Source organism: Ictalurus punctatus, chromosome 12, assembly GCF_001660625.3.
Source record: "Ictalurus punctatus breed USDA103 chromosome 12, Coco_2.0, whole genome shotgun sequence".
NCBI lineage: Eukaryota > Metazoa > Chordata > Actinopteri > Siluriformes > Ictaluridae > Ictalurus > Ictalurus punctatus.
Window position 1 is genome coordinate 10,825,697 of NC_030427.2, and position 27,917 is coordinate 10,853,613.

General features: G+C 37.0%; 1 protein-coding gene across 1 annotated transcript; it reads left to right on the top strand.

Annotated features, from left to right (window-relative positions):
* The first annotated feature begins 4,678 nt into the window (after positions 1–4,678).
* LOC108272390 (forkhead box protein D1) lies at positions 4,679–6,254 on the top strand. Its single transcript, XM_017480782.3, has one exon. The coding sequence runs from the start codon at positions 5,000–5,002 to the stop codon at positions 5,864–5,866; it is 867 nt and encodes a 288-aa protein (XP_017336271.1). The 5' UTR covers positions 4,679–4,999; the 3' UTR covers positions 5,867–6,254.
* The last annotated feature ends 21,663 nt before the right edge of the window (positions 6,255–27,917 follow it).

Consider the following 27,917-nt stretch of genomic DNA (forward strand, 5'->3'; position numbering starts at 1 on the left):
ACAGGCTACACAGCTTCTAGTCCAGGCTCTTGTTATCTCAAAGCTGGACTATTGCAATGCACTACTCTCGGGCCTCCCAGCCAGCTCCATCAAACCCCTTCAGATGATTCAGAATGCAGCAGCATGCCTTGTCTTCAACCAGCCCAAGAGAACCCATGTCACACCCCTCTTCATCTCCCTCCACTGGCTTCCAGTAGCCGCCCGCATCAAATTCAAGGCCTTGATGCTCACCTACAAAACCTTGTCTGGAACAGCACCCCCTATCTCAACACTCTCCTTGAGGTTTATGTTCCCTCACACAACCTACGATCAGTTAATGGCCGACACCTGGTAGTGCATACACTACTTTCTTCAAAGGAAAACTGAAATGTAACTATCTCTACAGTACACTGTTTAGAAAACATGGGAGATTCAGTATAAGAGTGCATATGAGCTTTTTATTTGGGCTTGTTCCCATGGCACAGCAGACAACCACTAACGTTAAACATTTTTTTCAAAATAAATAAGTGTTCCAGCTCATTTGCTACTTCTGCTCAGCTTTGGATTTGCTTTGTTCATGGCCACATGCACTCTCAGCTCACTGAGAAAGAGAAGTAGAGAGAAAGATCTCACAAATAGAATCAGATAACAGGACTCAGATGTCCCATGTTATTTTCAGTACCCCTCAAGCTAATAAACAACTGCTACAACTTAAAGCATGTTAATTATATACGGTTGTGAATAGGGACTTGAACTGATTGCTAAATGTTCTTTATCTCCTTAGATAACATCACCACCAGTTTTAGGCAGTGCATGTCTATGACAAATGGCCTCAATCTACAGTCTCGACCTAATTTCCAGAACGTCAATGTCCAATACTGTAAGAGCAACCTCGGCAATTAAGATGTGCTGAACCGCGAACATGCTTGATCTAAAAGATGATCTCCTGATCACTGTTTTTTGTCTTCTTCAATCATGTATTCAGCAACATCAGTAGTATATTCTCTTCAATCTATCTGAGTTTGTTTTTACAAAATCTGAAACTGAAGAAAAATTCTTAATAAATTAATTTCAGCATTACTTTATGGTATTATAGTAGATTATCATATATATTGCAATGAACAATACTCATGGCTTGAAAAGGTGCTTAGCCATCAGCTGCTTTACAAGCATGAAACAGTTACACTAAATGGCCAAAGGTTTGTGGGCACCTCATCATCACAACACTTAGTCCCCCTTTGCTGTTATAATAAGCTCCATGCTTGTGGCTGTGGGTATTTGCCCATTCAGTCACAAGAGCATTAGTGGGGACATGCCCTGATGCACAGACATCCTATACACAGACATCCTAGTTTGGGGAAGGCCCACATGTGGGTGTGATGGTCAGATCTCCACAAATTTGGCCATATACTGTATGATGGACAGCTTTCCATTGACTTACAGTAATTTGCTAAGAAAGAAATAAAACACTTGGGGGCATGCTGTTATGGGAAAATAATCAACTATATGATGGTATGATGTATGTGGCCAGTAGCTGAGCTGCTGAGTTAAATATACAACCCCAATTCCAAAAACGTTGGGACATTGTGTAAAATGTAAGTAAAAACAGAATGCAATGACTTGCAAATCTCATAAACCCATATGTTATTCACAGTAGAAGAGTAGAAAGCATCAAATGTTTAAACTGAGGAAATGTACCATTTTAAGGAATGGTATTTTTTTCCACTTAAAATGGTACATTTACTCAGTTTAAACATTTGATGTTTTGTTTATTCTATTGTAAATAACATATGGGTTTATCCATCCATCCATCCATCCAACTTCTATACCGTTTTATCCTTTTTCAGGGTCACGGGGAACCTGGAGCCCATCCCAGGGAGCATCGGGCACAAGACAGGGTACACCCTGGACAGGGTGCCAATCCATCGGCAGGGCACACAATCACATATACACTCACACACCCATTCATACACTACGGACACTTTGGACATGCCACTCAGACTACCAGGCATGTCTTTGGATTGGGGAGGAAACTGGAGTACCCGGAGGAAACCCCGGCAGCACGGGGAGAACATGCAAACTCCGCACACACACAGGGCCATGGTGGGAATCGAACCCCCAGTCCTGGAGGTGTGAGGCAAACCTGCTAACCATTTAGCCACTGTGCGCCCACCATATCTGTTTATGACATTTGTAAATCATTGCATTCTGTTTTTATTTACATTTTACACAGCGTACCAACTACTTTTTTAAATGGGGTTGTAGACCTTCTAAAGCTAAAATATTGCTTTCCTAATCTGTAGTAGAGACAGCAATACTATTACAATACTACTAAACTGAATAATACACCATACTCAGACTTTTAAAAAAGAATAATAATAAAATTTGAAAAGGCGAACCAAAGATCCACTCTGAGCCTACTCACAACCCACCAGTTCAGAACTACTGTTTTATGGTGTATATCCTGTATGATACTGGCAGAAAGGCAGAAAGGTATTAGATCAGGGATGAAATTCTGCCTCCTAACTCAGTACACAGCGTCAACACTAGGTGGAAGTGTCTTAGTATTTTTGGAAAAGATGCCTGCACTACATAAAGTGGATACAATCCCATGTCTCATGGAAGTACAGTAGTCAACAATTTGTTGAGTTAAAAGGTTATCTCCTGCTTTGGTGGGTCACTATTATGTTAATGCATACTTCCTTTTTCTATTTTGTTAAAGCAGGGGTTCTCAAACCAGGGGTCACGACCCAGCATGTGGTCAATCACCCATTCTTGATCACCTGTCAAGTGCAAAGCACGTCCCTGACACTACAATAATATCTAACGACTGGTTGTCAGAAAATTTTCTCAATGGTGTTCTTAGTCCCTGTCCTAATGAACTACCATGAGAATGTGTGTGTTTTTTTTTTTTAATTGGAGACTACAAAGCACAACTATAAGTCACTCTGATAAGGGTGTCTGCTAAATTCAATAGAAATAAGCCATTTAAAACTCGACAGTATCGTCTATATTATAATATATGAAATTGCAATAATCCAGGCAAATTATAGGCTATATTTTTGAAATCAATCAGGTTTACATTAGTTAGTCTTCTTATGTGTACATTACGCAATCATGAATACCAAATTTCTTGTGTAAATGCTCAAACTAATGAATGAATCTGTTCATATCCAGCTCGATAAATGAGCCCTAGTGTTTGTGTGCAACCTAATGAAAGGTCTTTCTTTTGTAACAGTCAGTAAATACTTTTTTTTTCAAGCTTTGTTTGTTGAAATTTGTTTTATACATGATTTATATATGGCTGGATCGGGAAACTGTCGCAAGGTCGCGGTGGATCTGGTGCTGGCATTTATAGTTTCCTGATCCAGCCATGAGAATGACTTCAATACGCTCTCCTTTTGTCAAAGCCATTCTTAAAGGCTATCAGAAAATTTTACATATATATATATATATATATATATATATATATATATATATATGTATATATATGTGTGTGTGTGTATATATGTATATATATACAATAAAAATTAAATATGTAAAATTTTGGAAGACATTTTGCTAAAAAATGTTCATTTCCCCTATGCGTGGTGACTTTTTTTTTTGATTTTGCAAATTTCACATTTGTCATTTTTCCAAAGTGAGAAAAGAAAGAATGTCCTTGATCCAATGTGCACAGGTAGGAGATGTTATTTCAATTGAGTCACATTCAAACGTCTTGCCAAAAGCTATATGATATGTTTTAGATGTAGGGAGGAAGGGCAATGAGAGAGAGACTCTGAGTATTGCAATAAAACAATTAAGTGAAAATTATTCAGACTTTTTATTGTGCCAATAAAAATATTAGCCTATATAACAGTGTACCAGCACCTGGAAATTTTAAACTCTAGAGTCAAATTACAGAAAAGGTGGATTAGGTGTGAGTTAAGTGAGGTGAAAAGGAAACTGTCACTTCACACTCTACACTTTACTCAGGTGATCCTGGACTGCAAGCATAACACACAGGGGAAACTGCTAAGCTTGACTTATCATGTTGGCTGATCAAACTACTGATCAAGTAGTAAATGAACATGTGATACCATGAAATCGACTAAAAAAAACCCTTTATTTGTGACTTCTGATATATGAAAGTTAGAGAATGTATTTTAGCTATTGATTGTGCACCAATATTAATAATGAAAAGAAACTCCAAGCCGTTGCCTAATGATAAATAGGCTCTCACGACTGTGCTTTGTTCATTCATCCATCTTTTTGTGTCAGACCTTTGAAGCATATCGAAGCCCATCTGCATATTTGAAATCATATTCTTTAAGCCAATATATTCTAACTTATTTTAAATAACCTTAAATGTGAATAATGCGGATTAGATGTGTATTACGCTTTATATGCTATCTAATGTTATTGCATATTTATTTTATTTTATTTTATTTATTTATTTTGTGTGGGCTTAATAGTAAAAAGCATAATATCGAAAAACTACTTTCCCCACTATTTTATATAATCGGGAAATAAGAGATCTTTAATATCCTGTTGCCACCAGTGGCCTGAGTGTTTCGGTGTAGCCTATTTTTGGTACGAAGTCTGGTCTCTCCTGAAAAAAAATTAAAAAAAATGACATCACCTCCTTCTCATCTACTAATGGATAGAGTTACATGAGGGGGGGGGGGGGGGGGGGGGGGGGATCTTGAGGATGTTTTTCCTTTCTTTCTCGCTGCTTTCACCTACAGGACTAAAAGTAATGCCCCTCCTCTTGCGATTTTTATCACGATCTAAATAAAACATTTATCTTTTGTGAAACATGAAAGACACGACGGGAGCGCACTCTTTCTTCGATGGGATTTAAAGCAAGGCGTGTTTGTTTTATTTATTTATTTATTTGTATTTGTGTGCGTGGATAAGATCATCACCGCAGCTCGGATGTGAGTTTATGATCCAGCTCTGAGGCGCGAGCTTTCCCCCTTCTTCTTCTTCTTCTTCTTCTTCTTCTTTTTTTAAAAAAATATATATATATTGCGGGATTATGATTTTGGATAAAAGCTCCATGGAGGAGCCCGACATCGACGTTGTTGGAGAACAGGATAAAGATGCTCAAGTTCAAACATCAAGGAGTGACTGCAGGATCCAGGAGAAGGATCCAGGAGAAGAGGCGAAGCGCAGCGACGTGTCCGGTGTCGCGTGCGTGAAACCGCCGTACTCCTACATCGCGCTCATCACCATGGCAATCCTGCAGAGCCCCCGCAAGCGGCTGACCCTCAGCGAGATCTGCGAGTTCATCAGCCGCCGCTTCGCCTACTACCGCGAGAAGTTCCCGGCGTGGCAGAACTCCATCCGGCACAACTTGTCGCTCAATGACTGCTTCGTGAAAATGCCACGAGAGCCCGGAAATCCCGGAAAGGGCAACTACTGGACCTTGGACCCCATGTCCTCTGATATGTTCGAAAACGGTAGTTTCCTGCGGCGCAGGAAGCGCTTCAAGCGGCACCACTGCTTCACCAAGGACGCGGAAACGCCTCTTCCGGGATTCCCGCTCGGATCTTACACTTCAGCTTTACCGGTCTCGGCTCTGGATCTCTACCTCGAGCGTTCACCTCCTCATCCTCATCCTCATCCTCCTCATCCTCCTCCTGCTCTTGTCTCACCTGTCGGCAGCCTTTTACCTGCGCTGTCCACTCTTCTGAAAGGCTACCTCCCGCATCCATCACGCACTCTCACACTCGAGTGCTCGCGCGCTCCTTTCCCCGGCGCCCAGCTCGCACCTCCGGCCGCTCTTCCTCCTCTTCCGCCGAGTTTGTACTCTCTTCAGCAGGAATATCACAAACTGCAGGCTCTGCACAACACCGCGCTCACTACCAAACTTTTACAGCGGTTCGGTGACGCAACACTGTAATGCATTTTATTAACTTAAAATCTATGAAATTGTGTGTTCTCTAAACATTACTAGTTCAGCCTATATATGAAGACTTGACACAAAAGAACACACATAGTTATAATATAGGAAGAACATTAATAATCCCGACAACTGTGGAATTATCCAAGGAAAGTCCTGGTAATTGTGTTTTTTTGTTTGTTTTGTTTTTGTTTTTATTCCAAACTTAAAAATAAAAAAAATATAAAAAAAATTATGGATTGTATTTTTTTTTTACTGAATGAAACTTTCCCTTGATTTTTGTTGAAATGTACTGTGTCTACAACACTCTCCTATATGACAATGATCTAGCACTAGAGAACAAGAGCAAAAAATATATTATATAAAATCATTAAAGTGTTATCCTTTATTATGGACTGGACTTTGTTCATTAATCCACTGTTTTTTTTTTTTTGTTGTTGTTGTTGTTGTTTTTTTTTTTTTGTTTTTTACGTCAGACCTTTGAAGCACAAGTTCATCCGCATATTCTTCATCAAATTCTTTTAAAACATTATAACATCACCTGATATGAATAGGGCGCTTTAGATTTGCGGTACGTGTTTATGTCTAATTATAAGCTATTAGATATAAACTTTTATTAGATATAAAACTTTTACAGCGATTACAGCGACGCTGTACTGTAATACATTTTTTAACTTAAAATAGATGAAATTGTTATCTAAACATCAATGGTGTAGCCTGTATATGAGGACACAAAAAAAACAACAACATATAGTTAGAATAAGGAAACAACTTTAATAAAATTTACATTAATGAAATTATCAAAGAAAATTGGTGGGGATTGTTGTGTTCCCCCATTTTTATTCTCAAACCTTTTTAATCATTAGGCAATGGACTGTAATTTAAAAAAAAAAAAAAAAATTTACAACCTTTCCCCCCAACGATGTGACATAAATAAACAGAAGAACGCTAGAATAAAGCCAGTAAACAACAATTCAGTTTTAGAACATGATTTTGTTCCAATACTTTAAATTAATGTACATTGATCCATTAAAACGAATTCAATTATATTTGGAATATTTATTTATTTATTTATTTTTAAGAACCAAATAAAATTGTATCCGATGCGTGCTTTATCATGTAACCTTTCTATGTTTAAAAAATATGTATTTATTTATTTATTTGTTTATTTATTAACCTTGTTTAGTCTTTGTGTCGGCATTGCCACGTTTGTAAAAAAAAAATTCGGGCGATACGGTGAATACTTTAACACATGATCAGTGTGGTCGATTTTTAAATAAAGCACCACAGCTTCATTATGAAATAATAATAATAATAATAATTTTGCTACATTCTAGTTTATGCCTGAAAAAAGAGATAGAAACATTGGAAACATTAGCTGCAATTCTTGAAGGCATTTGAGAAGGGTTTTGATTCAAAATGTAGGTCTTATAGTAAATAACAATATAATAATAATAATAATAATAATAATAATAATAATAATAATAATAACAACAACAACAACAACAACAACAACAACAACAATAATAATAATAATAATAATAATAATAATAATATCACTTCAGTTCCAGCCACAATAGATATAGATATATTCCTATATAACATTCCTTGCATTATTAGGTTTTATACTGCAAGAGGACATTGAAATGAAGCTTCAATTAATATTAACACTGCACAGTTATGTTTTAGAGGTTGTGCAATTAGTACAAGTACAATGTTAAATATTTCTTTAAGTAATTGATTTCCATTGGCTCACACTTTATTGCATTTCTATAAAGCAACTAGTGCAATGTGATTATTATATTATTGGATTTGACTATATAATCATTGTAAAACTATTAAATAAACACGGATTTAATGCAAATAGGGGCTGCATCTGAGAATTTGGCAACAAATAAAGATGTCTTGGATGTCTTACTGGCTAATATTTTTAAGAAGAGTCATCAACTACAATCCAAGATGTTACATACATAATATTTAATCTAGGTTAAGTGCCCGTATCAATAATGGTAAGTACATGTTGTTGCTGCTTAAATGTATTATGTTTGTTATTTATTAGGCTACTTAAATTTAATCTACAGCTACTTAAACAAGGCACTGTATTATATTCTGCCTCGCTTTTACATTTTTTCGCCAAACGAGTAATTGTAAAAATATGGTGGTTTATACAATTTGAATGGGATGATTGTAAATATCTGCTCCAGTTTAAAAGCTTCTTGGATGTACATGTGGGTTCCTGTTGTGGGAATTTATAGCTCACTTAAATTAATAACAGCACCTTATTAATCGTCCAAGTACAAAAATATAAATGGAAAGTAAACTGAGTGTAATAGCTACAGCTTTAAAGCCACAGTAATATCTCTCATAGAAAAGTCACACCAACGTCAACGCTTGACTTACTGGTATTATGGGACACATAAGTAGGCAGGTTTTCATCATGGTTTAGAAGAGGATCCTCATTCCCTCCACTATTTTTTTTTTTTTTTTTGGACATTTGCTAAGTGTTTGGATTATCAAACTCTATGCCTTACAGAACATGTGGGATTGGGAAAGATTTCCAAGGAAGATTCTGAGCATCTCCAGATGAATATTTGAGAGGATATTTAATGGAAAATAAACACTTGCCTGGCTTGTTTCATTCCATGCTCTTTTCTTAATCGAAATACCAACCCTATTATGAAAAAAAAAACACTATTTAGATCTGCTTTGTGCTGATTGCATGTCTCAGTGGGAAATGCATGATGGATTCGTGCATGGATTTGTGTGTCTTTTTGTGTTTTCGCGTGCAGAAGCAATGGGGTCAGTTTGCACCTGACAAAACAAACAGTGTTATTCACTTTTGGGCAGAAAGAGGTTTCCATCGCTCTCTCTCTTTTGCTCTCTCTCTCCCTCGTTCACATTTTCCACTTACTCTGCATCCGGATTATTTTGTGTTTATACGCATATAAACACAAATCCTGTCTGGCTAATTTGTGTAGCCTTTTGCAGGCACGAAAGTCCATCTGTGGGCGAGTTGGCAGGAGGTTCACCGCTGCAATGAATGATGCAGTTTAAATATTATTTATCCTTCTGCTGTAGTCTCTGATGTTGTTCAGCACTTATATATTCACAAGTGTAGTGTCTTACTAAAATCCCAGTGCAGTGCTTTGATTAATCTGAATATTAATATGAATCCAGATTTAAGGTAACACCCTACATGCAATTAGGGTCACTTTAAAAAAAAAACAACAACAACACAAAGAACAAAAGATATTACAATGAATCATTGCCAGTTGATTGCTGATTATTTATGCAAAGAACCATTTGTCTAATTACACATCCCTTTGCATACTTAATAAAACAAACAAAGCATCTAGTCTTCTGATGAATTTAGAATCAATTTTTTTTTTTTTTTTATGTTTCCTGAAGCACTTTTGCTTAAAAAGAAGTTGGAAAAGCACAAAAAAACATTTTTCAGTATAAAATAAAACAAATCTGACAATAATCAACAATCTGGGAATTTCCTCTGTAATAACCTTCTAATCAGGGATAGGAATGAACATTCATGAAAGGTCATCTAGAAACTAATTTTCAGGGGAAAAAAACAAAAACAATATGGTTTCCACTTCAGTTAGTGAGTTAGATTTATAAGGTTATAAAAGAAATGACACATACACTGACATATACAATGGGTATAACAGCGAGTCAACATTTTTCAGTAAATATGTTTCCAATGAGGCTATTCACATGAAATTTTCACCAGACATCAGTATTAACTCAAGAAATCTGGAAATATAAAGAATTCACAACATTAAGGTCCATAAATGAAGTTATGTGTAATAATGAGGAATGACACAGGAAAAAAGTATTGAACACACTAACTGAAATTTATTTAATACTTAATGGAGAAGCCTTTGTTTGTAATGACACCTTCAAGCTGCTTCCTGTATGAACAAATGCACCTGCTGCCTCCAAGTGTTTCTGGAGCTCTTTCTGAGTGGTCCTTGCCTCTTGGGCTATTCTTCAGATTCCCTGGTGAGAAATCTTGCGAGGAGCTCCTGTGCGTGGCCAGTTGATGAGTGATGTTGCTTCCTCTGGCAGATAATAGCCCCAATGGTGCTTTCTGGAGGATTCAGAAGTTTTGAAATACATTTGTATCCAATTCCATCAATATGTTTTGCAACAATAAGGTCGCGAAGGTCTTGAGAGAGCTCTTTGCTTTTACCCATCATGAGATGTTTCTTGTGTGACACCTTGGTAATGAAAAGCCTTTTTATAGACTATCAATTTACAAACCCAGCTGATATTAATTTACACTGATAGGGGGTATAATTACTTACAGATTTCAACTGGTTCATTGCCTTACCTTAGCTTGGAGAACTGCTTTTTCTTAGTGTGTTCAATACGTTTTTCCTGTGTTATTTCCACATTATTACACATAACTTTATTTATGGACTTTAATGTTGTGAATTCTTTATATTTCCAGATTTCTTGAGTTAATACTGATGTCTGGTGAAATTTTCATTTGAATAACCTTATAGGAAATCTTTTTACTGAAAAAAATGTTGACACGTCCAATACACATTTCCTCCACTTTATATCAGAAAACAATTTTTTAGTCATATATGACATGACTGATTGTGCAAAATGGGTGGAGCTTAAAACCTTCTAATGCTGTGGACATTTTGATATTGTTATTGCTACAGTTTATGGGTAGAAATGTTATAGATGCAATTTATCCAAAAATCTGATAAAGTATTGACATGACCTAATTTGCTCTGTCCTGCATTAAGGAATGGTCCATCAAAGAATCAAATTTATATTGTTTTACCACTTACCCCAAATGTAGGCGATTAGCCAAGACTCATTTAGTATCTGATATTTCCGTCTTTAGATTTGTACTGGAGTTACATGTCTTTTCCCTAAATATGTGCTCAAATATTCTTATATTTCCTTCAAACAACATTAACCCAGATAGAATCTATACTGTTACTGTTTATGCGAGCTGACTGATGTGTAAGCAAAGCCTCGTAATTTTCCTTAGTCACAGGTCTACTGTTAGAGGATCTTCATTGTATAACCAGACATGGAGAACACATCTGTTATGGAGTTCAACCAATATTTTATTGGGAACATCTTGTACAGTGTGACAAGTAATAATCTTTAAAAAAAAAAAAAAAAAAAAAAAAAAAAAAAAAAAAAACACACACTGAAATAGCATTGTCTAAAACTGAAAGCTATGTTAAATTGTTTTTAAATATCAATGATGATCCTGGTTTAAAAAAAAAATTGTTCAAAATGGAATTATATAACCATCTACATGGCTTACAGCTGTCTACTATGATTCTGCTTTTTTTACATTGGGAGAAATGTACTTCACAATTTTCACACTGGCTTATCTGTGCACAGTAGCAACACAGCTCCAGAAGCAAACACTGGACACCATACATGTCTTTGCTGATTTATTTCAGAGCTGATTTCTGATCTATTTGACGCTTCTTTACTATCATCTACCAGGCTCGATGACGCTCTCTAGCCATTTCTCGATTCCGTTTCCCAGCAGACGTTGCCCTGGAGGCCATCCTGATCATGTTGAACAAGCGTTCCATCCTGTTTTTCATTTTTTCCCCTTCTTCTGTTTGTTCTGCCACATCTGTGAACGTTCGCTCCTGACAGCCCAGATACAAATGTAGCCTGAGATGCTTCCACAGAGCCGATGTGGAAAGAAAATGGTGATGGTTTATTTCAAGGCTACATAACGACTTCATAGCACATACATAATCACTTAATAATACATAAGTATACACTGCTTTGCCAGTTTATTTAGCCAAAAAAGCTTGTGTCTGTGTTTGCAGAATGAGATGAGTTGTCTCATACAGACATGTGATCTCTACAGTCTGAGTCACATCATTTCCCTAAAGCAAAAAAAAGTCAGACATTATTCTTCAGTAATGTATATTACAGAACAACACACATTTATACATTGCTGTGAGTAAATGTCTATGCAATATCCCAACCTATTAACTTTGATCAAATGTAATGTGTGTGTCATACAGAGTATGTAAGGTTAGAAATGCTTTGAGATGTGCTGTTATAGGAAAATAATCACACCTGAAGTGTTTCATTCCTCATATACCACAGCAATTTGCCAACGATTACAAATTTTCTTAATAAAAAAAAAACCCACATCATACTTTTTATCAATTTATATATTTAACATTTAATATTGTAGAATGGTTGTGAAGCAAGTTAGTTCCTGTTATCACTTGCGTTATAACAGCTGTAATTAGCCGTTCCCTCACCATCCTCACCTTTCCTGTTCTGGAAATCTTAATAAGACTGTTATAAAGTACTGACACTGGAGACTCCTAATTAAAAACATCTCCTTACAGATTAAAAAAAAAAAAAAGAAAAGAAAAAGTGGAACATCCACTATACAAGTCCCTGTGTAAGCTGTTACTCTAGAAACAATAATCATTTGAGTGACTGCATTAATATAGACCTGTGATTTGTCTTCTAGATGCTTCTACTGTCAGAGCTGTTTTTTTTATAGAAAATTAATCAACACTGTTTGACCAGTCAGAATCGAGAATTCAATAAGTACAAAAAGAAATGTCCTCCGTTTAAATATTGCCTTGTGTGCTTCCTGAAAGGTCACATGATCAGATGTATATTTTCTTCTTGATGCTAATCATGTGCAGGTATTTAGACTTTTTTCCATCACTGTGAGTTTATATACCACATGCATACTCCTGGAATTGCCTGAATGTGTTTTTCAATGGTTATTCGTTTGCTATAAAGTCATTATGTAGACAGCTTTCCCATAAATTTCCACATTAACTTGGCCTGCAGCTTGTACATTCGTAATGCCAGCATGATTTGCAGTGAGACTAAATAGGTTTGACAGAAGTGTTACAGCTGAGGACTGACTTCAATAACGTAGACTTTCTGCCAACATGCCATTATGCTGACAAACCCAAGAGGAGCACAGAATGCTAAGCTAGTTTGAGCACAACGCAGCCCGAGGTAGAAGTTAATGAATCACGCCAACATGGCCTTACGAGTCTACATGAATTCACACGAGCCAACTCAAAATGAAAAGTAATGAACGGTTAAGATCAGGGTGAAGGGTGAGGTAAGTGATAAGTGATCATGGCTTTCCTTTCAATTTCTTTCAAATAGGATTACTTTCTTTCTTGTTAGTATTTCTATGAATTTTGTTTGAGATCAGTTTGATTATATTTGTACAATCACTAAATGTGCTGTATGTCACTCAGTGTGTTTTCAAACTTGTGCCATTCAATTCCTTGCAGCCTTTTTTTTTTTGTGGCAAAAATTCTACTATATTTGAGACTTAATTATAACCTATACTACTCCTTCCTCTCTCTCTCTCTCTCTCTCTCTCTCTCTCTCTCTCTCTCTCTCTCTCTCTTTCTCTTTCAATCTGTGTCTTATTGCAGACCATTTTTAGTTTTTACTTCTCTGTGCACTTACTCCAGTTGTACACAAATACAAACACATAATTTGGATTAACAGATAATGTGCTTGTTTGGATAATGTATTGAATCCAAATACAAATATAAATAAAAGGTGCTCTATTTTTTTTTTTTTTTTATAGAAAGCTTGCTTCATGTCGGGACTAGGTGTGTGCATTGGGACAAAATATAAAAGTCACCCAACTTTTTTACTTTCATGTAAAGCTTGAACTCTGTAGGGTTGCCAGGTTTTGACAAAAATTCCCACCTCAATTACAACAACAACAAAAAAAACATACACACACACACACGAGAAAAGACTTGAATCAAGCCCAAAATGTTGGGACATTGGACAAGGGAGACTCTTTTTTTTCTTCTTCTTTTTTCCCCTAGTCTTTGCATGGGAAACAACTTAACAGTGGTGTGCACACATTTCTGATTTCTTTATAGAGCCACAGCTATAGTTCACAAAGACCACACGCTGTGCACAGACCAGCATACCTTTCCTAGGGTCTCCAAAAATGTATGATTTAAAAAAAAAAAAAAAGAACTTGTATGCTCATTTCGTGTGTTTCATACTGTATATGAACTTTCTAAATCATTATTAAAAGAAAAACTTCCCAGGAAAATCATACAGGCATTATAACGAAATGGCACCTAGCATCAGCACTGCATCCTAGCTTCATAGTATATTCTGATAGCATCAGTGTTGGGTAAGTTACTCCACTACAGATTACTAATTACGACTTTAAAATTGTAATCTGATTACATTACTGATTACTGCATGTAAAAAGTAATCAGATTACTAATTACTTTCACGTTACTATCAAAAACCTGTCAAACCTACAAAAATACGCTTCAAAGTGAAACGCGTAGTTCTTTCAGTAATTTTAGCGCATGTCAGTGTATGACATGTTCAGAAAAAGTTGGATTTATCGTAAAACTTGCCTCGGGTGTTTTCACTGTTTGTAGAACCAGACCAATAAAATATAAAACTTTTCTAACTAGGCTCGTTTGGTATCGCTAGCCAAGGGGAGGCACAGCTACACAGCTAAGCTCTCATTGTATGGGTTACAAAGTACATTATCTTCCCTTATGCTCTGATCATATCATGTTCATATATGAACTGGAACTCATATAGACATTTACACACCTTGTTTACCTGCTCAGCATCAGAGGATGTTAGTGTTTCAGTTTCCCCTTTACTGGTTTAAAAAAAATAAATAAATCAGCGTATATTAATTTTTCCTCACACTGACTGTGAGCTAGTGTTTGGCAGAAGTGAGAGCTGTCAGCCAATAAGACACGAGTGTTACATGTATTTTCCTGTAAGCCCTGTCTGAGTGGTCTTGCCTCTGTTCACTGAAGATATAAAATTACAGTCTTCTTTTACTGACATTCATTTACACAGAATTATTCGGGGCTGAAGAAAAAATCTTCGGGGCATAACGTGATTTATTTTTTAAATGAATTTTACTTAATATTGTTAATAAATTTGGAACGCAAGTAATATAATTTTATTGATATCAGTAACTGTAATCAAATTACATACATTTAAAATGTAATGTGTTACATTACTGCGTTATCAGAAAAAGTAATTAGATTACAGTTACTTTGTAACAGGTTACAGCCAACTCTGGATAGCATGCCCGACATCAGCATTTCTGATCTTTCTGTAAAAAGCTTGTTCTGTGAAACACACCCAAAACCTAAAGCAAATCTGATAAAGTATTATTAGATGATTATTTTTGGCAACTATACACAACAGTTCTCTGGTTTCGGAAAAACAATGTTTTGAAACATACAGTCCCTTCTGAACAGCAAGGCCAATTATTTTGTTTTTGCTATACACTGAAGACATTCAGGTTTGAGATCAAAAGATGAATATCAGATGATAGATCAGATTGTTTGTTTTGGGGAGCAAATCTGAGATCTCCTCTCAGAAATGCATGCTCAATTGGGGTTAAGGTTTGGTGATTGACTTGGTGATTGACCCCCTGATGAAGTCCTTTGTTGTGTTTGTAAAGCTTTTGGGGTCATTGTCTTGCTGCATCATAAAGTTCCTCCTAGTTAGATTGGCTGCATTTCTCAGACAGAATATTTCTGTAGACTTCTGAATTCATTCTGTTGCTACCATCATGAGTTGCATCATCAATATAGATTAACCCAATCCAGAAGCAAAAATGCAAGCCCAAGCCATGAGCGTTAAGTTGTTTGTCCGATACCAGTCACAAGTCAGAAGAAGTCACACCGACACCAGTGTTCAGTGAAAGCTTCTTAGTTTAATGATAGCATAGTATATATGCGCACAGAAATATTGAGAAAGAATAATAAATGTCCATTGGAACAGGTCACAGATAAAATCAAAACATCTATTACGTTGGTTCGAGTGATATAAGAACTAAAGACATCTATTCTACCAGAGGCAAAGAAGATGACCCGAGAGAGAGAGAGAGAGAGAGAGAGAGTCAGAGAGAGAGAGAGAGAGAGAGAGAGAGAGAGAGAGAGAGAGTAAGGCCACCCTTACATTAGGAATATGCAAAAAAAAAAAAAAAAAGCACATTCCAAGAGCACAAAACGATTCTATCTGACCTGGTACAGAAACATTGTGACACAGACTAGAGGCCTTCAGAATTGAAACAGAGACCATGCTATAAAACTTTATCAATGACACTACCTCCACCATGCTTGACTGATAAGCTTCTAAGTTTTGGATCATGAGCAGATCCTTTCTTTCTCCAGACTTTGGTAAAGGTCAATCTTGGTTCCAGAGTTTCTGTGGCTCATCTCTGTATTTATATTTGTTTGTGAATTCCAGTCTGTTCTTACTGCTGATGAGTAGTTTGCTCCTGTTATGGCCTCTATATTTCTGCTCTCAAAGTCTTCTCTGAATGGTGGATTGTGATGCCTTCACCCCTGACCTGTGGATATTTGGTGATGTCACTAACTGTTGTTTTTGGGTTAATCTTCACAGCTCTTCTAATGTTTCAGTCATCAACTGCTGTTGTTTTCATTGGATGACCTGTTTCTTGTCAGTGGTTTCTTTCTTTTTTTCAAGACATTCCAAATTGTTGCATTGACTATGTCCAATGCTTGCGCAGTGTCTCTGATAGATTTCCCCTCTTTTCTCAGCTTCACAATGGCTTGCTTTTCTCCCATACCCAGCTCTCTGGTGTTAACCATTTTAACAACAAATGCAGACTTCACAGCAATTAATTGATTATCTAGCTGGGCACACCTGGGCAAAAAGAAACACCTGTCAGTCATATGTTCCAATATATTTGATCACTTGGAAAATCAGTGGCAAAAGGTAACATCTAGATGTAAATATCAGTAAATTAACGCTAAACCTCTGTTCTATAATCTCATATTCATCTTTTGATCTCAAACATCTTCAGTGAATATAAAAAAATAATTGGGCTTGCTGTTCCAATAATTTTGGTGCTCGTTTTTAGCTTACTCACTCACAGTAGATAGAAGATAGTTCCACAGAAAGTATCAGAAAATTCCACAAGATATCTGGTTCAAGAATTTAATAAAGTTCTGCCCATTCTTTCTTCATGAAATTTCTGGTATAGACCACGCTCACTTCCAGTTTAAATAGGAATATGAATACAGATACAATTATTTGGTGCACCAAACATAAACAGGTACAGATTGTGGCATCGTGGCATTGTGTTACATACCTAATGCTTGGAATATAAGTGTACAAATAGACAACTGTGGGTGAAATGTAAAGAACATCAGGAGCTCATTCAAAAATGTAGATGATAGAGTAACCAATTGAGACCAAGTTTTTGAGAAGCATCTTTAGGTTGCGATTGTCTTTATTGTTAGTGTTCAAATTGATGCTCGCTCTACCACTTCACATTGAGTTTTGTGCTGCAGTGCTTCTGGGAAAGTTCTGTTATAAATGGAGTTCGTAGAAGATAGAGATTTGATTTTCACTAACTACAATTCAAAGCAACAAATTTGTAAGTATTTCACTTTACTTACAAAACTTTAGTTTAAGTATTTGTTACTTAGCAACCTATAGCTGAGAGCATATATGCTAGTCACTGGATTTGTTTTTGCTTTTATATTTAAGTGTCATGATTTTAGTTAGGTATTTAACTATAGCTAGCTATAAATAAATTGAGGCATATTATGACTTTAGCCCTCAACGTGGAAAGTCGGAACTCAGAATTACATCAATTTTGACCTCAAGCTCCAAGCTATGACACCATGTTTGCATTTTGTTAGCAACAATCTAACTGTGATGAGTGACATATATTTACCTCCTCAAACCAGCAAACTAACCCTAACCCTAACCCTGAACTATTGATCGAAAGGTTGTGAGTTCAAATCCCAGCACTACCAAGCTCCCGCTGCTGGGCCCTTGAGCAAGGCCCTTAACCCTCAACTGCTCCATTGTATAAATAAGACAAATGTAAGTTGATATGGATAAGAGTGTTATAGATTTAACAAGCAAATATATGTGATTGTCAGTTGACTTAAAGCAAATCTATTTGTCAAGTTTAACTCATTTAAAAGTGACAAAGTGCTACTTTGTGTACTGTTCACTCCCTCCAAGATTTTGCGATTGCAGAAATGAATGCAAAATCAAGGAAACTCCATAATATTCTGAGGAGCTTGCAATTTTTTCAAATATTACTGCAGGGCCAAGACGTGTCATGTGACATCATCACAACGTGCCATGTGACGTCATCAGAACGCACATTCAGCCAAAGCCCCCTTTGATTCATGTGTGTCGAACTAAAAGGTCTTCTTTACCAACAAACATCACTGCAATGACAATTTCGTGCAATTGCAGTTTCACCAATTCTAGTAGTTTTCCCACAAAAAAGCACAAAAATCGCAAATTGTGAAGAGGAAAAAAAAAGCCGTAGCAAAATCGAGCATTTTTGGCTGCAACAATCACAAAAAACTCTGCGAAAGCCTGTATGGACCGACTGTTGATGCTGTGAGCAGTCATCCTGATTTGACATCATGTGCTTAACTCGGTTTTCAGGAGACCTTCCCCTTCCTGACTTTCCGAGCAGGAATTTTAAGTTGAGTTTTAGTCGAACGCAGCAATAGTCACAATCTGTACACTGTAGTGTTTTACAGTCTACACTACTAATATGATAAAGTGTGTGTGTGCGTGTGTGTGTGTGTGTGTGTGTGTAAGCCTGGGCCTCCCCTGCTGTTGGCAGTAATGACAGTGACATATCGCAGGAAAGCCACCCAGAAGGGTATTGAGCTCAAACTTCAGCCATGCGTTCAGCATGAAGGGGAACCAGTGAGGGGTGAAAGAGTGTGTGTATGCGAGACAGATTAAGGCAGCTGATGAGGTACAGAAAGAGGAAAATAGTAAAGCTGTTAGTGACGGCATAAAACTCAGAGCAAGACCGATGCTTTTATGGACACGCAAAATAGCTCTTTCATCTTGCTTTCAGGCGACCTGCTCTGTTTCGGCGCTCGTCTGTAAAAATCGTCAACCCGAATCGAGCAGAGTTAGAGATCACAATGTGTTTGTGATTAACTCGGTGACCAGAACTGAACGGGACGACAGAGCATCTGCTGAGCTTTCTTTTTCAGACATGCTGGATTATTTACAATTATTTTATTTACTCTTCAGAGTAAATACAAGTGCGCCAACAGACCTGCTGGAGTTTATTAGATAACCATAATTTAGAATTGTTTCCACAAACTCAGGACCACCTGGTCAGAAAAGGCTGTAGTGTGTGTGTGTGTGTGTGTGTGTGTGTGTGTGTGTGTGTGTGTGTGTGTGTGTGTGTAGTCATAATGTGCACTTTTGCAACCACTTTTGCCCTTTTCCTCTCAATTCAGTTCTGTTCTGCACAGTTCAATCTAATTCACTTAAAGTTCCATTTGATTCAGTTCAATTCAGTTCAGTTTCCGTCAATCGGATTCACTTTTGTTTACTTTTGTTCACCTCACTTCTATTTAATTCCGTTCTGTTTAATCAAATTCAGTTCTATTCAGTTTAAATGAATGCTATTCAGTTCTGTCCTGTACAATTTAATTCATTTTTCTTCCAATCAGTTCGTTTCAGTTCTATTCACATCAGTGCTGTTTAGTTCAATTTGATTCACTTTTGTTCACGCCATTTTTATTCGATTCATTTGTGTTGAACTCAGTTCTTTTCAGTTCGGTTCAATTCTGTTCAATACGGTTCAGTTGTTTTCACTTCAGCTTTGTTCAATTCACATATGATTAGATTCTTTTTTTCTTTTTGCTGACTCGATTCAATTCAATTCTGCTCAATTCAATTCACTTTTGTTCTCCAACTCTTCAGCTCTTTTGAATTCAGATCAGATCTAAGTTCTATTCAATTCAATTCAATATTTTTTTGTTCAAGTCTATTCTCTTCAGTTCTTTCAATGTATTTCTGTTTAGTTCAGTTTGATTCAGTTTTGCCCAATTCAGTTCAACCCAGTTAAATTAAATACATTTTTGAAATTTTTGATCAGGTCAGTTCTCCAGTTCTATTCAATTCTGTACTGTAAAAGAATTATTATATTGTTAAAATTATTATTATTTTTTTAAATATCAATATAACAATAATCCAAATATAATAGCAAACATAGACATAACAATAAGAGAGGTAATGGTGATAATTCTAATAAGAATACTGATATTCTAAATAGTAAATCTAAGTAATTACAGGGAATTAAAGCCCACTGTCTCTTAGACGGAGACATGTTGTTCTCTCGCTCTCTCTCTCTCGCTCTCTCTCAATAATTAACTTGGAACAGTTTTGTATTTCTACATTTCCTTCGAGACATAACCAAGACATGTTTTACTGCTCCGCTCACAGACACAGCTTCTTCTCCTACTGTAATATAAGTTTGTATATATAAATCCGTAAGTTTATCAGAGTAACGTCTCTGTACATGACACACAAGCCCAGGAGGATTAGAGGTTTCTCTGAGCGCTGCTGCTTGTGGTGACATCACATTGCTGGTGTGTCTTCAGAAGTTTGTAGCGGAGATCATGGTGTTATTGATGAGTGAGGATGAGTGAGGATGAGTGAGGGTGTGTGAGAGTGAGTGAGGATTTGCGGTTGCATGCAAAATTTTGAAAAATGAAGCACTCGGGAGATGAAACCAAACACTTCTGAACACTTCTGATGCAATCCTACACTGCTGTGCCGGCGCTGCTCTGATCTGCAACCGCGGAGAGAGAGAGACTGACTGACTGACTGAGAGAGAGACTGCTTTGTGGTGTCATTGTTGCATTTTATATATATATAATATAATTCCTTCTATCTTTCCGCCTTTTGTTCACTTTTTTTCTCTAAGGCACTCTCAGTTCAATTCTGTTTGATTCAGCTCTGTTCTGGCTTGTTTTCTTTTGTTTGATTCTTTTGTCATGCTCAATTCAGTCTTGTTCTGTTCGATTCAATTCAATCAAGTTCTGTTCTGCTAATTTCACCCCAGTTCTGTTTGATTCGGCTCTCTTCTCTTCACTGCAGTTCACTCAGTTCAGTTCTGATCAGTTTGGTTCTGTTCCATTCAGTTCATTTTATTTCTGTTCTGTTCACTTCAGTTCATCCATCCATTTTCTCTACTGAGGCAGTCAACCCATCCCAGTTCACAATTGCACACATACTCATATTCACACGCTATGGACAGCCTACAACGCATGTCTGTGGACTGAGGGAGGAAACCAGAGTACCCCCACAAAGCACCGTGAGAACATGCAAGCTCCACTCACACAGGGCAGAGGCGGGAATCAAACCCCCAACCCTGGAGGTGTGAGGCAAATGTACTAACCACTAAGCCACCCTCACTTCAGTTCAGTTCTGTTCAGGTCTGTTCAGGTCTGTTCAGTTCTGTTCAGTTGAATTCAGTCTGTTTCTGCTCTGTTTCAGTTCAGTTCTGTTTCATGAAAATACAGTGCATCCGGAAAGTATTCACAGCGCTTCACTTTTTCCACATTTTGTTATGTTACAGCCTTATTCCTAAATGGATTAAATTCATTATTTTCCTCAAAATTCTACAAACAATACCCCATAATGACAACGTGAAAGAAGTTTGTTTGAAATCTTTGCAAATTTTATTAAAAATAAACAACAAAAAAAAACAACAAAAAAAGCACATGTACATAAGTATTCACAGCCTTTGCTCAATACTTTGTTGACACCTTTGGCACCAATTACAGCCTCAAATCTTTTTGAGAATGATGCTACAAGCTTGGAACACCTATTTTTGGGCAGTTTCTCCCATTCTTCTTCTCAGGCTCCATCAGGTTGGTTGGGGAGCGTCGGTACACAGCCATTTTCAGGTCTCTCCAGAGATGTCCAATCGGGTTCATGTCTGGGCTCTGGCTGGGCCACTCAAGGACATTCACAGAGTTGTCCTGTAGCCACTCCTTTGTTATCTTGGCTGTGTGCTTAGGGTCATTGTCCTGTTGGTAGATGAACCTTCGCCCCAGTCTGAGGTCCAGAGCACTCTGGAACAGGTTTTCATCAAGAATGTCTCTGTACATTGCTGCATTCATCTTTCCCTTGATCCTAACTAGTCTCCCAATTAATGCCACTGAAAACCATCCTCACAGCATGATGCTGCCACCACCATGCTTCACTGTAGGGATGGTATTGGCCAGGTGATGAGTGGTGCCTGGTTTCCTCCAGACATGACGCTTGCCATTCAGACCATCAGACCAAAGAATTTTGTTTCTCATGGTCTGAGAGTCCTTCAGGAGGAGTGGCTTCCGTCTGGCCACTCTACCATACAAGCCTGATTGGTGGAGTGTTGCAGAGATGGTTGTTCTTCTGGAAGTTTCTCCTCTCTCCACAGAGACATGCTGGAGCTCTATCAGAGTGACCATCGGGCTGGCCAGCTCTAGGAAGAGTCCTGGTGGTTCCAAACTTCCTCCTTCAATGCTGCAGAAATGTTTCTGTACCCTTCCCCAGATCTGTGCCTTGATACAATCCTGTCTCGGAGGTCTACAGACAATTCCTTGGACTTCATGACTTGGTTTGTGTTCTGACATGCATTGTTAACTGTGGGATCTTTATATACACAGGCGTGTGCCTTTCCAAATCATGTCCAATTAACTGAATTTACCACAGGTGGACTCCAATCAAGTTGTAGAAACATCTCAAGGATGATCAGTGGAAACAGGATGCACCTGAGCCCAATTTTGAGTGTCATGGCAAAGGCTGTGAATACTTATGTACATGTGCTTTTTTGTTTTTTTATTTTTAATAAATTTGCAAAGATTTCAAACAAACTTCTTTCACGTTGTCATTATGGGGTATTGTTTGTAGAATTTTGCGGAAAATAATGAATTTAATCCATTTAGGAATAAGGCTGTAACATAACAAAACGTGGAAAAAGTGAAGCGCTGTGAATACTTTCCGGATGCACTGTATATTCAGCCCAGTTCAGTTCTGTTTAATTTACTTCACTTCCATTTTTTTCTGTTCTAACAATTCAGTCCAGTCGTATTTAGTTTTGTTCACTTAAGTAAAGTCAGATTTACCGGCATAATTATGTCGGCTATAAAAATAAATAATAATTATGTTTGTTTTATATTATGTTATATTAAAGTATTATTATTATTATATTATTATTATTTATTATTATTATTAGTAGTAGTAGTAGTAGTGTTAATGCTACTACTAATAACATAAAATATTAATAACTATCAAACATATTATAAATAAACTATAACAACAATCATAGTAATAGTGATATTCATGGTTTCAGGATCTGTCTCTGTCTGTCTGTCTGTCTCTCTTTTTTTGTCTGAGTCATGGAGCTAAGGTTTGGTTTCAGAGTTTGGCGTGTGAAAGCTTAGTGTGTGTTTAATAGTTCACAGTAATGGAGAAAGTGCGTGTTTGTGTGTGTGTGTGTGTGTGTGTGTGTGTGAGAGAGAGAGAGAGAGAGAGAGAGAGAGTGTGTGTGTGTGTGTGTGTGTGTGTGTGTGTGTGTGTGTGTGGTGAGCTCACCTGTTGAGTAGAAATCGCTCTCCTCTGCACACAGCCAGGTGTCTCACCCTTCTCTCACTCCCTCTATTTCTGTTACGCCCTGTATTTTTTTAACCACTCGTTTATTATTTATTTTTATTTTTTTACCACAACTCCTTCCTTCTCTTTTATGTTCCCCCATTTATTTCTGTTTGACTTTTTTGCTGTCTCTCTCCTTCATTTTTTGGCATGTATCTTTTCTTTCTTTCATTCTTTGTCTCTCTCTCTCTCTCTCTCTCTCTCTCTCTCTCTCTCTCTCTCTCTCTGTGCCACCCATGCTGTTCTCCATGGGTGCTGTTTATGTGTGTTCTCTGGTGGTCCCGGTGCAAGCTATATTTTTTGCCCTCGTCCTTTTTTGTGCTCGTCTTTTTTATAGCGAACACAAAATTGTTCCTAATTCCCCGCTGCTGGAGGGGGCTAATTTGTGGCTTTTGGCTGAGTGCACAAGTCTCCTAATTTAAAAAAGCTGCACTCTCTCATTCTCCCTCCTTCCTTCACATTTCACATTTCAGACTTGACGTGCCTTCTTGGGAAACGTTACAAAGAGAGAGAGAGAGAGAGAGAGAGAGAGAGAGAGAGAGAGAGAGAGAGAGCCGTCAATGGGCAGTTAGAAACACTCCTTTAAAACACGCTTGAGATGGAGGGATGAATTAGAGAGTAATGATTTAGGTGTAGGCTGATTTAGAGCTTGTAGTGTGCACTCACAAGTTGTGTTTTACTCTATTTTTAACTCTTTTTGAGGAAGGAAGTGTCCGAATAAATAAAAATTCTTTTTGTACTGTTTTCTTTTCTTTTTTTTTATCATGACCACATGGTAGCTATGAAGGCCTGTGCTGCTTCTCGGTGACCTCGTGTTCCTCCATAAAACATCTACAATGTACGTCATGCTGCAGTTTGGTCTGTACATTAGTCAGGCCAACCTCGTAAACTGTTAAGAGTTGCATTTTCCAGTGCTGTGGTGGTTTTGAGTGTGAGAGAGTGTGTAATGTGTGATATGCAGTTTTATACACTAACTTGTTACTGCTTTTTGATCTACTTCAATTTTTCTCTGATCTTCCATGACATGATGCGTCCTTATATTTTCATTGTGATTACTGTAGATAACAGTTAGTGGTAATTACACAAATGTGCAAAGAGATGAAACGGTCATATCTCCATTTTGTAGCTGGAATTGCTTTCTTTTTCAGCACATAGTTTGGCATCACTCAGTGCAAGCTTAAAACTTTAAAACAGAGGTTTGAAGACAAAATTTTATGGTATAAATGGTTTGGGTGATAATATAGTATAAGACTTATTCTGCTATTTTATGCGAAACAATCACCCAAGCATTTCATTCATTTGCATTTAGCAACACCCACAAAACTCCATAAAAGGCAAGGTTCACAAAGAGCTGAAAACAAAAACATATGACAACATAAACAGATCTTCTAGAAATGGATGGAATTCAATTTGTGCCAAAAGAATTGAGCATACCTTTCCAAGAAATGAACAAAAATATACAATGAGAAAGAAGAAGAACATTCTGAAACTGAAAACAAATCAACAGTATTCTTTGTTATCAGTTTTCTAAGCGTTGTTTTTACTAATCGTGGTTTATGAATGCGCTGCCAGAGTTTTCATTCACTCCTTCAACCTTTTTGTTTACGCTCCGCAAGTTTACCTTTGCCATTCTGGCACAAATCTATTGTGTGGGTGGGGCTTAACAGTGATTTATTCTCATTGGCTAGTGAGATTTAGATCAACAGTTGACTGTCCAGCTGAGGAGGAGGATGATGACGATGCCGCTCTGTGAACTGTAGATCCAAATCTCACTATCCAGTGAGAGTAAAGCTGAGAGATTTGTGACAGAAGGGTGATTCTGACATAAACTTGCGTTTGAAATGGCGAATAAAACCGATAGCAGCGCATTCATAAACCATGATTAGCAAAAAATTAAGCTTAGAAAACTGTTAACAAAGAACGTTGTTTATTTGAAAACCATGTTAAATGTTTGCCACTGAGTTCACTGTTTTTAGTTTCAGAGAGTTGTTCTTCTTTCTCATTGTATATTTTTGTTAATTTCTTGATCCTTCAATACATTGGGCACAAATTTTCATTCCATAGTAATGCAGCTCAGCCAATGCAGTGTGTCAAGTACCACAGCTAACATTTTCTCCCGTTATAAGGTGCCATTATTTTTGTTCTAATCGAATGGCTACTCTTAGTCATCTTAAATTACAGATATTTTTTTTTGATTGCTTTGTTTCAAATCGTTAACATGAAATGATTAAGTTCCTCAACATTTTCATTAAATTCCTGTGTGCAGTTTAAATTGTAATTTGCATGCCATTTTACTCCTCCCCAGCAACAAAAAATCTTTATATGTAAATTTACACAAACGTATGAGCTGTCGCAGGAGACGAACATTCGTCCGAGCTAACTTTTATTATGAATACCGATTTTTTTTTTTTTTTTGCTTAAATGTTCCTGTGAAAGATTTATGATTAAATTTGTTCGTATCAAGATTGATAAATGAGGCGCTATGTCTTTTGTAGTGAGTGTGTGGCTAATTCTGCTTGCTGTTTGCACAGTGCTAAACTGGTAGCGATAAGAATCCATTACTTATTAGTAATGTTAGCCTTGTAGCTATCGTGCAAAACTAAAGAAGCAAACTTTAGACACAAAACATGCCCTAAAATCACTTATGATGAACGTAATTTTGATTAATGGAACAATTGTTAATTGAATTTTTGTGTGTGTGTGTGTGTGTGTGTGTGTGTGTGTGTGTGTGTGTGTGTTTTCATTAAACCTCATAAAACCACATAAAACCTCAACCATGATAGGTGCTGAAGACCCAAAACAGAGAGTGAGCGAGGGTGGGGAGGACTGAATTAGTTTTACAACGTGTTTCTGTGTATATATACATTTGTTGTGTTTTACAAAATAATACACTACCTCGAATTTTTAAAGCATGTCGTAATTACACAGGAAGATATTTGAAAATCACCAGTAATTACTGAGAATTTATGTAAGGATTAAAACACTTTGAGGTATGCTGTTATAGAAAAATGATCAATGATGAGATGGTGTGATGTGGTCTGGAACAAATCAAAGGGACTGATTTTAACCTGAAGTTTATTATTTTCCAAAAAAGCAGTCTCAAGTGTTTAATTTGTCTTATACCTCAGCAATTTGCCAACTTTTACAATTTTCTATTTAATATTGATCATGCTGTACTATTGAACCATTTATAATCACGTTTAACACTCAAGCACGTGGCTCAACCACACGGTTACACACATTTATCATTGTAATTCCAATATACAGTATTCATAAATTTGTCTCCAACTTTTCCCTTTATCTATATAATGGGAATCCCTACTGTATGTAATAGGGATTGCAATGAGTGTTTTTGACATAATACAGTATGTTCACATGGGGAAGCTTTCAGTTTTTGAAATATGGGCATCTGTATGAAAACTGGACGTTGACATCACCAGCGCTACTCCTCATTCATCAAGTTACTGAACTAAAATGTCAAACATACCTTGTTTTTGACTTTCCACTCTTGACATTGTGAATGTATAATATTACAGTCATCCCCCTGTGTTTACGTTTGAGTTGTGTTACACAGTTCACAGTCACTAAGTTACTAAACTGAAGTGAGTTAGCAGGAGCCTGCTGTCAGTCAGCTGTGAGATAGATTTATCAGCGAGCATATTTCATGAGCATAACATTTTAGCAAGATAACTTGCTGGTTTACAATGACTATCGAAATGACGAGACATCGAAAATATATCAATAAACAAGAAACCCACACCCATGAACCATGAGCCTCTCTTTTATCCTCATCTTGAAATTAATAAGAAAAACATCTGCCTTAAAGACTTTCCTGTGGTGAAAAACTTATAAACCTTTCCTTGGAAAGGGGATGATATGAAAGGTTTGGTGTGTTTCCGTCTTGCATATTCATAGAATCTGAATTTCTTGATGAGGTTAAAAGTGTTATTTTTTTGGGAAACTTATAAACCATGAGCATTTTGTTAACAGCGATCAGCAAGTCCAACCATACCAGCTTACTAGCTTATGGCTTTCTAAATGTTGTGCAATCGGGAGGTGGGGCAGCCTGCTCACTACGCCATAGAGGTGTTATTATTGCGCCTAGTGTTCAAAAATGAGAACTGCAACAAGTAGTAGTAGAGGCTGATTGGGGTAGGAATCGCTCTGCCCCAGTCTGACTCTATGGATGTTTTTTTTCATTATGGGTGAGGGGAACAGTGAACAATTAATGCTTTTACTGCTTCTGGTCATCACATACACTGTAACAGTGATGATGGGAACCATCAAAAGTTACCTGAATGAACACCAAATGTTTAGTCACTATACAGTATATCTCTACATACACATGAGGAAAAACATAAGAAGCTTTGTCTTACATCATTTCCTTCAGGCTTTTATCTAAAAAAGCAATTTGAAGGTTGTACAAAGTGATATTAATCTTTGACAACGCTATCAAAGTATAGCAGGCACAACAACTGCAGTACAACATCACCTACCATCTTGTTTGTTTTGAGTTGCATGGGTCAGATGATTGCATCACGTGATTAAAACTATATCATCGTTTTTGAATATCTCC

What these genes read in the sequence shown, in the direction of transcription:
- LOC108272390 (XM_017480782.3), top strand. Translation starts at nt 5,000, where the DNA reads ATGATTTTGGATAAAAGCTCCATGGAGGAGCCCGACATCGACGTTGTT.